This window comes from Pterocles gutturalis, unplaced genomic scaffold, assembly GCF_000699245.1.
Source record: "Pterocles gutturalis isolate BGI_N339 unplaced genomic scaffold, ASM69924v1 scaffold9875, whole genome shotgun sequence".
NCBI classification, from domain to species: Eukaryota; Metazoa; Chordata; class Aves; order Pterocliformes; family Pteroclidae; genus Pterocles; species Pterocles gutturalis.
The window spans coordinates 6,229-16,162 of record NW_010143406.1 but is presented as its reverse complement, the minus strand read 5'-3'; the positions used below and the strand labels follow the sequence as shown (position 1 = coordinate 16,162).

Sequence of the window (9,934 nt, the reverse complement as noted above, 5' to 3'; positions counted from 1 at the left end):
GCATGGCCACGTCCCAGGTCAACATCCCCCACCGGCATGAGATGAGGGGAATCCACCACTTTGGTCAGTGTGTCCAGGGCAGGCTGCAGGCAGGGCAGCTCTGCCCAGGGTGGTGTCCTGTCCTTGGGCTGTGCTCTTCCTGCCTGCCCCCTGCCCACAAGGCATTTTGAGGCAGAAAAAGCATGTTTTGGGATCACCCATCCTGTTGCAGTATGGAACTTCTTATAAAAAGTCTCCTGGGACAGATCTGTCCTGCTAAATAGGTGCGTGGCCACTTCCTACACCCACAGCTTCTCCCTGCTCTTAGCCGGGGTGTGGCGAGGCGCTGCAAAACCACAGCGAGCCCAAAAAGGTCACCAGAAAACAAACACCAGGCTGTTCCTGACACCCCACCAGAGCCACACGTGGGAGGGCAGGTCCTCACAGGGCTCTGGCCAGGGCTCGGTCAGGCAGCACTGCCCGCCCTGAACCCCACTGCGTGGTAGGAGCATCACAATCCAACTGCTCTGCCCTCTGCCTCCCATCCCTGGACTATCTCCACTGCTGTGCATCGGTGGAAAGGTCTCGGTGCACATGATTTTCCTTCACCAAGATTTCCTCTCCCCCCAGGAACTCCAGGTGGGTCCCAAGCCAGAGGACCCACCACTCTCACACCCACCACCAGCATCTCTGCCCCATGTCCCGATGGTCCCCAGAGCCAGTTTGCTGCCCAACAAGCCCCTCTGGACCCCATGACCCGCCCGAGAGCACGCGCAGAGGCTGGTCCTTACCTTTGAATCCTCGCATCCCCACTGGACCTGGGGGGCCAAGGTCTCCTTGGTCGCCTTTCAAGCCACGTGGTCCTGGTGGTCCTCTCTCCCCTGGTAGCCCTGGAGCGAGGACAAAGAGGCAAAAATGACCCTGTTGCAGCAGCGATCTACACAAACCAGATGTGCACACACACACATGTCCTGAGTGCCAGCAGATGTGCCAGTCGCATTCTGGTTCTTTGCCAGGAGTTATGGACCATCAGGAGACACCTGAGAACCCACCCATCCTCTCCTTCTGCACCTGCCCCTGGATAACAGGATGGATTTAACCCAGAGATGGGCTGGTGCTAGTGAAGCTCTGAGCATCTCAAGGCTCAGATTAAGGTAACTGGGCTCCAAAGCTGGAGACCAAGGAGGAAGAGCGAGGAGCCAGGGCGAAGCAGAGACCCCCAAGGAGACATGATGCTGCAGGTCCCTTGCATTCATGCTCTCTGACCAGGTGGGACTGGATGAAACCCCCTTATCTGAGCACCCCTGACCTCCAGGAGGTGGGAAACGGGGGCGGTAGTTTGGGGCTCCCTTCACAGGGGACACCCGCAAGCCCTGGAGATGACCTCCATCCACATGGGACACCAACGGGAGGGGAGGGAGGGACCCCTGTGCTGGTGATGGGCTCTGGGGGCACCTGGGGGTGGTCCCACCAGATCGACCCAGCAAGGACTCAGCCAGAGCCTGAGATTGGGTCAGATCTGAAGCTCCTGGGGGAGAAGCCATTCAGATGGAGCTCCTCCAGCACCCGAGCTCAGCCCTCTGCCTGGCACGATGAGCCCTGAATTGCCCCGGCACTGCACCGTCTGCCTCTCCTGAGCGGCGCTTCTCCAAACCTAGTCAATATTTTCCTCTGGTTTAAGACCAAAAAAAAAAAAAGCTGCCAGGAGGAATTTGGGCACCAGCTCCAGTGGACATGGTCTGGGGCTTAACTCCTTCCCAGCCAACACCTCGCCCCCCTCCCAGAGGGATGCTGCAGCGTGTCAGGACATGGCTATGGAGCTGGGGCAGGATGGTGGATCCGCTGTGCAAAAGGGATTTACCAGGGATGCTTTACAGCATCCTGACCTTCTCGTACCCAAAGGGCTGGCGCTGTGACCACCGGAGAAAGTGAGATGGAGAAAGACCTAAAAATAGTGGCCCTTTGAGCAACTCTTCCCGAAGGTGAACCCTCCAGAGATTGTTTTGTTTTTCTGTTTAAACACACACACAAAAAAAAAAAAAAAAAAAAAAAGGAAAGAAGCCAGACGATGTATTTCTGATGCTTGTTACACCCAAGTAAAACAGCCATGAATCTGTCAGCGCAAAAAAATATAGCTGTCGGTGAAAGCCGCACGGGCAGCCAGCACCGAGAAGGGCTTTCAGAGCGTGATCGTGTTTCCAAGCTGGCTCTGCCTCACTTGGCTGGTCCTGCCGCCCGCCGGGGAGCCGGGGGAAAGGGGCACCAAAACAGGAGGGGTTTAAGCCCAGCTCAGATGCTCGGATGGGCTGAACCCCCCTGCTCCGACACCGATAGTCCTGCGCGGGTCGTGTCCTCGGCAGCCAAGGTCAAGCCAGGGCTGGACACCCAGGATGGAGAAGGAGGATGGATGCTCCATCCAGGCAGGATGGATCGTGGAATCATGGAACCAGGGAATGGTTTGGGTTGGGAGGGACCTTCCAGATCAGCTAGTTCCAAGCCCCCTGCCATGGGCAGGGACACCGTGATCCTGTCACCTCAATAGGAAAGAGACTTGGGGACAGAAAGTCCTCCCGCAGGGGAAGCCTCCATCACCTCCGTGCCAGCCCCGGCTCTTGGATGCAAAGCCAGTATTTCTGTGTTGGGCTTAAAATTAGAGCCAGGCTCAAGCCAAGTCCTGTTTCTCAGGGTGGGGGGGGTGTCTTCTGTTGTTTTTTCAAATTGAATTTATCTCAAAAATGATGGTTGCAATTAAGAAGGGGAAAACAATTATCATTCTTGACATTGAAAATAGTGTCCCGTGAAAAGCCTCAGAGCTGCAGCCGGTGGCCGAGACCCCTCTGCCAGGCTGGAGGGACCGCCCCTCACCGGCTCTGGAGCCTGGGGGCACCAACCTGCAGGTGATGGACCCGTGGAGCTCCCACTGGGGCCAGCTGGGACACGAGAGGGACTTTTTGCCCCTTGAAGGCTGGCAGGAGATGGGGCAGCAGGTTAATCCTGTTCTTCTCCAAGACTTGTGCGTAGCCAACGAGGTCCCAAGGGACAGGCTGGGATGTCACCAGGAGGTGTCCCCTGGACTCTCTGGACTGTGGGTGAAGGTTTGCAGGGTTATGAGCACCCTGGGTGTGTGGTTCCTTACCTCGAAGCCCAGGCAAGCCAGGAAGCCCAGGTTCACCCTCCATCCCTTCATTGCCTTGGTCTCCTTTGGGTCCTGGTGGCCCTGAAACACAGCAGATGCATGAGCGCATGCACCCACCCACCCTTCACCCAGGATTAGGTGTCCAGGGACCTCTAATAAGCACAGACAGGAGCAAAATGAGAGCAAGGGAGCTTGTTAGCAGCCTTCCTCCATGACCAAAGGCCAATCAAAGGCCAAACACGACTCCATCAACCTGCCCCATGTGCCAGAAAGCTTCACCTTGGGCTTCCACCTGAGCATGACACTATGGGAAATTCCTCCTGGAATTCCCTTTTGACCAAAAGTTGTGATGTCTCCAATAATGTTAAGGAAAAAAAAAAAAAAAGTGTTTTGGAAATACTGAGATGAACCTTTACGAGGGGGTTTGTGTCCCTGACCTCATCAGGAACCGGCCGTCGGTGATCTTTGCTGTTCGCTGTAAACCCTCGTGAGCGAGCAGAAATTCCAAGCCAGCAACAGAGCTCTAGTCCTCAGCCTGCAAAGGGCCAAGTCGGCAAAGCTGAAAACAATTATGAGCTAAATCAATTGGCAGAAAGAATTTGAACAGGGGAAAAAAAAAAAAAAAAAGTCTCACGGGATGGTAGAAAATAGGGCAGAGAGAGGCCTGGAGGGGTCATTTGGGCTTTGTCCTACCAAGCCTGGGGGATCATTGGAAACTGTTCAACATCGTTTTCCTAGAAACCCCAAAAGCCATAATCTCCCAGCTGAGCATCAAGCAACCAAGCAGCCAGGGCTACGGGCAACGTGGTGACGCAAGAGGGTCAGGAGAGGAGGAGGGGGGATGCTCAGCAGTCCTAATGAACAAGCAATTAGGATCTGCAAATATTGGGCAGAAATGAGCGGGATCCTGAGCAGATGAACCGCAGCAAGCTCAGGAAACATCCCAAGCTGGAGGTGGTCAGGGGCTGGGAGGGAAATACTGCATCAGCTTGCCCTGGGTCTCCTCTCCCCTGGATGATGCCCCTCTCTGGGCTGGACCCAGACCCCCAGGACACGTCTCCTGTTCTCAGTTGGAAAAAAAAAAAAGGATGCAAAGAACAATGGGCACTCGGGAGAGCTGAGGACCCTGAGGAGGCATTTTGGGGTGGGAACAAGAGGAACCACGAGCAGCAGGGATGCTGCCTGGCCCTGGGTAGGAGAGGCAGGATTCTCCATGATGGTCCAGCAATGTTCATGGGACACCTCCCACTAGCCCAGGTTGCCCAAAGCCTCATCCAGCCTGGCTTTGAACCCCTCCAGGGATGGGGCATCCACAGCTTCTCTGGGCACCCTGGGCCACTGCCTCACCCCCCGCACAGGAAAACATTTCTTCCCAAAATCTCATCTCAATCCACTCACGCCAGTTTGTTAAAGTGGAACAATGGGGGTATGTTCAGGCTGCCCCATACCACCCAACCCCTTCTGAAATAAAGAACTAATGGAGAATGTAGAAGAAAATAATTAAAATATGTTGATACCATTCATTTCAGCCCACGGGGCGTTTCAGAAAGCAGAGCCCGACAGAGACCTGTGGCTTTATCGGGGTGAGCTTGATGGGAAGCAGTGGGAGCGTCCAGGCAAAGGAGTTTTTCTGCTGGTACATCTCCTGCCCGAAGGTCCCAGGATGAGCCGTGAAAACTCTGCCAGAGCCAGTTGTGCTCCTGGGTTCGGATGTTCTTCCCTCCCCTGCTGCACCCCAGCGCAGCAAAGGTTGGGCTGCTGCAAACCACTGGCTTAAACAAAATGGATGCTTTCCAACTGCCAGCAAAACTGAAAGCAACCCTGGAAACATCTGCGGTGGGAGCCACTGAGGAAAGGTCTCCCGTTTCCTCACCCCGACTTTACCCCAAGGATCCTCTCCGGAGGGATGGGGTCCCACACCCATGGCACTGCTGACACGAAACGTCCTGTTTCCCTGTGCTGGCTCCAGCACGGCTCAGCTGAGGCTCTGTGTGCAGGGCCAGCTCTGACAACTTCCATCTGCCCTGGTCTGATGGGCACACTGGGAAATAGCCCACAGCAGGGCTCCACCTCGGTTCTGTTAACCCTGGAACATGGGAGCTGTCTGCTCGGGGCATCTCTTGGTGGGATGGGGGTTGGAGATGCCCTTCCTCCTTAAAATCAGCTGCTACAGCGCAGCCCCCCAGTCCTCTGCCACCGTTTCATCATCTCATCTCATCTCATCTCATCTCATCTCATCTCATCTCAGTCTCATCCCATCTCATCTCATCTCATCTCATCTCATCTCATCTCAATCTCAATCTCAATCTCATCCCATCTCATCCTCATCCTCATCCTCATCCTGATCTCTTCTTCCATCCCAGAAAACCCACTGGACCTCAGGGAGCTCACGGGCATGGGCAGGCTAGGAAGGGAACTAAGTCTCATGGAGGCTGACCATGGGCAACAATCTCAGCTGCTCCGTAAGAGCTCCGCAAGATGTCTTGTCCCTTCCTCCCTTTCCCTAATGCCTGGGGTTAGAAACGGGACTTGGGGATGGGCACATCATGGGGCTGATCCCATTGCTGGCTCCAAGGTTTTGGCATTCATCCTCCAGAGCTCTTCCCAGAGCAGCGAGCCCTGCGGTCCATCAGCCACCAGCCCATCTCCTCTTGGCTCCACGCAGGCAGCTCCACCAGCAGAGATGGTCCCGTCCCAGGGACAGCTGGTGGGATGGGACACGGAGCAGCTGGGCTGGAGGACGGAGGAGCAGTGGGAGGGGTGCTTGGAGAGGCTGAGCAGCACTGCGGACACCGTGCCAAGCTGGTCCCCACCCCACAGCGTTTGAGGAATGAAACCCCAGCCCAGATGCAGCCCTGCTTCACCCTCCTGCCGGCACAGGGCTGAGCTCGCTGCATCGGCGGAGCAGAGAAACCCTCCAAACCCGCCGGGATGAGGGCTCGCGTGACGCGCAGAGATGTGACGGCCAGCTGGGACCGCTGCCATCACCCTGCCAGACCTGCTGCGAGCCAGCACATCCCACCCAGGGAGTTGTGCAAGTGGCTCGGGGTGGGCGGTGGATGACACCGTGCATCCCGGTGACACCGTTATTTAAGAGCCCCTCTGCGCTGTCAGGTCAAGCCCCTTCCAAGCCACGCGAGCTGCTTGGCGTGGTGGGATGCTGGAGACGAGCCTGGGGACCTCCCCGAGCTGTCATCACCAGCCAACAGCCTGAAAAGGTTCCGAGCTTTGAGCAACCTGGGCTGGTGGGAGGTGTCCCTGCCCATGGCAGGGGGTGGGACTCTGGCAGGGGGTGGTACTCGATGGGCTTTAAGGTCCCTTCCCACCCAAACCATCCTGGGATGGATGATTCTATGATTTGGGAGGGGCTGAGGGCAGATGGGAGAGGGAGAAGAGAGTGAAGGGGATGTACAGTAAAGCCAATGATGAGAGTGCTGATGACCGAAGGCACCGGTGGGCAGCCTCCTGCTTGGTCACTGCCGTACAAAGCAAGGCAAAAAACCCCACCATGTCTGCCACGCTTGGGCTGGTTCACTTTCATGGTCAGCAGGGACCTGGCAGATTTCTCCTGGCATCTCTGAGGGAACCTTGGGAGCTTTCTTCCTGACATGGATGGAGGAGCATTTTGAGAGAGTCCAAAAGTCCAAGGTGATGGAGATACCTGAACACCGCAGACACTTAAGTGGTGGTGCCTGGTGGGTTTGGTACACCAACGAGTACCTGAGACATCCTCACAGGACATCCCCATTGCCACCACCCAAAGGACAGCCCCCTCCTCATGCACCAGTGAAGGAGCTGCTTCCAAGAGGTGCTGGGCTTACCCCGTATCACGGAGATGTTCTTCAGCGCCACGGAGTGCTCCCAGTCCTTCAGCCGCAGGTCCTCCGTCACGTTGTTGAGGATGGCCAGCTCGTGCTTCAGCTGCTCCTCCATGGCGATGTGGATGAGGCGCATCTGCCGGGCATCTTCTGTGGCGTTGCTGATCAGCACCTGCAGGTCCTGGATGCGGGTATGGTGGATGTTCACGTCGTAGGAGAAGGTCCTGTTCATGGTGTCCATGGCCCCGTTCACGGCCGTCACCTGCTCGCTCAGGCTCTCCACCCTGCTGCCCAGGTGGCTCAGGAGGCGGTCGTGGTGCTGCAGCAGCAGCCGGCTGCTGTTGCCTTCCACGGAGAGCTTGTACATCTCCTGCTGAGCCGCGTCGTTCTGCTGGGACAAGCTGTCCCAGAGGTTGGACACTGCCTTGTCCGTTTGGCTGGCTTGGGTCTGCAGGCTCCAGAGAAGCCCTTCCAGCTTCTGCAGTGACCCCGTCATGAGGAACAAGGAGTCCGAGTGGTTCTGCAGGAGGTCCTGCAGCCTCCAGATGTGATCCAGCACGTCCCCTTTCAGAGGTAGGTGCAGCAGCTTCAGCTGCATGTCCCGAAAGCTCTCGTTGAGGCGGTTGACGTTCCCCATCAGGGCCTTCAGGTCCTCGGGGGAAGTCTGCGGTCTGGAGACTGGAAGGGATGGAGAAGTGGAGCATCAGAAACCACCCCGTGGAGGTGGGGACCCTCCTGAGAGGTGCAACCCCGTCTCCTCCCAAGGAGCGCTTGGACATCCCCTGTTCCTTGGTGCTCAGAGGTGGGAGCCTGACCTCAAACCCCAAAAGCTTCACCCCACCAGCCCCTCTTTGGCCCCAGGGTTTTCTCCACAGTTGGAGAAGGAGGTTGGTTGCTGAGGGGCTGGAGAAGGAGGCACCAGGCTTGGGGGTGGCTCTGGGCTTTGCCAGACGGGTCATGATGCTACGAAGCTCTGCCGCGTGGCTTCGCCTGGCTTGTGTTTGCCTTTGAGTCAGACTGGCTGCTAACAGCATCCGCTTCCCTTTCCTAAAAACAGACCTTAAAGCCTCCTTCTTCCCCCACTGAGGTTTTCATTTGAACAGTCAGGTTTCCCTTCTGGCTGCGGATCCTGGACCTGAGCTCAGCCCTTGCTCTCTAATGAGGACCATCAGGCCGGCTCGGCAGGTCTCCACGGCTCGGGGTGCGGTTTGCTGGCAGCCTCCAAGCACCACATCCCGCATCCCGGGGCTGCCAGGGCTTCTCCCGAGGGGAAAAACCCACCCAGGCTCAGGAGCATCCTGCATCCCGCATCCCAGGGCTCTTCCCAAGGGAAGAAACCCACCGCAGCTCAGGAGCATCCCGGGGCTCTTCCCAAGGGAAAAAACCCACCCAGGCTCAGGAGCAACCTGCATCCCGCATCCCAGGGCTCTTCCCGAAGGAGGAAACCCACCCCAGAACCTGGAAATTTGGGGGAAACCTCTTGCTCTCAGCAGTTCCTAGCCCTGCTCCAGCAACCCCCTGCCCAGCAAGCCCAGTAGCACCCAGTAAAGCCCAATCCTGGACCCCAGCACCCCACTGCACGCTTGGTGCACCCCAAAAACACTGATCCAGGCAGGGGAATGTCATCTTCTCGCTCTGCCTTGCATCGACACTGGGTCTCCAACGCAGCCCGGGGTGGGGGACTCAAAGCCAAACCCACACAAATAATGAGATTTTGGGGTTTTTTTTGTTTTTTTAAATAAATAATCCCCATTGTTCTTTAGGCTGCGGTGGGATGCGGCCGGCGCGATGCTGCGGGCTGGCACGGGACCCGCCTGGCAGCTCACCCCCTCCATTCCGCGGAGGAGAAACCCGGCGAAACCATTTGGTTTGAATTAAAATCGTCCAAGTACAGAGAGGGAGAAAGCAGCTGCGCACATGCGAAGGGCTCCAGCCCACCACCCAACCGGCTTTTTTTTCCCGCAGTGGCGGTGCTGGGGGACCAGGAGGGGACTGGGGTGCGCTGGGAGGGGACCGGGCTCTGGGAGCACCGTGGGGCGGTCACGGAGGAGCTGAGCATCTTCCAGGCACCGATGGCATCTTTCCTCTATTAATTAGCCCGTTATTAATCCCACTGCTGGACCTTCCCAGGCTGCAGCGTGCCAGCTCGGAGCTCTCCTCCCGGGGCACGGTGACGTTGTTTGGTCCCCTCTGCATGTCCCTGCTTGTCACCTGCATCACTGCAGGGGGACATCTCCATGTCACTGGTTATCGCCCACCACTGCTGTGCCAGCGGGCACCATCCTGGGGCAGGGGGAGCCTTTGCCCGTGGAGGTTCACAACGGGGAAAGCAACCACGCGACATGCCCAAGGCCACCCCGAGAGGGGACAATGGGCAAGGAAAGACCTCGCGAAAAATTCTGCAAAAATTCTGCGTGGGTGAGCAAAGCTGCTCCGCCAAGATTTTCTGGCCTCAGGGTGGCCGCAATGGGTGCAGGGACAAGCACGGCTTCCTTCCAATGAAACCAAGGGGAAAAGCAACCCCAGGGGGGAGCAGAAGGAGAAATAACCCCCAGCCCAGATCCTGTGGTGGCCGAGGGCTGGGCAGCATGGGTGAGCCTCCCCCTTTGCACCTGCGGTGAGCTGCAAAGCTGCAGAGTTCTCCAGACTCCCATAAACAATTTCCAGCATCCTGCCGGGATCCCCGCAGCTCCACTCTGCCCGGCCCCAGCATCGCAGCAACCCACCCTGCTCTTTGCATCCTGCGGCACCCACCCCCAGCAACCCAACCTGCTCCGTGCATCCCACAGCACCCACTGACCCTCAGCAACCCAACCTGCTCCGTGCATCCCGCAGTACCGACCCCAGCAACCCAACCTGCTCCGTGCATCCTGCAGCACCGACCCCCAGCAACCCAACCTGCTCTGTGCATCCTGCACCCACCAACCCCCAGCAACCCAACCTGCTCCGTGCATCCCGCAGCACCGACCCCAGCAACACAACCTGCTCCGTGCATCCAGCA

General features: G+C 57.5%; 1 protein-coding gene across 1 annotated transcript in view; it reads right to left on the bottom strand.

The window, feature by feature from the left end:
- Nucleotides 1–770: 770 nt before the first annotated feature.
- The window catches only part of SCARA5 (scavenger receptor class A, member 5), a gene marked incomplete at both ends in the record, with an annotated part of 13,916 nt that continues 4,752 nt past the window's right edge, over nt 771–9,934 (bottom strand). The window contains 3 exons of the mRNA XM_010084723.1: nt 771–869; nt 3,116–3,196; nt 6,937–7,611. Of these exons, the coding sequence (XP_010083025.1) occupies nt 771–869; nt 3,116–3,196; nt 6,937–7,611 (855 nt within the window). The remainder of the gene's footprint in view (nt 870–3,115; nt 3,197–6,936; nt 7,612–9,934) is intronic.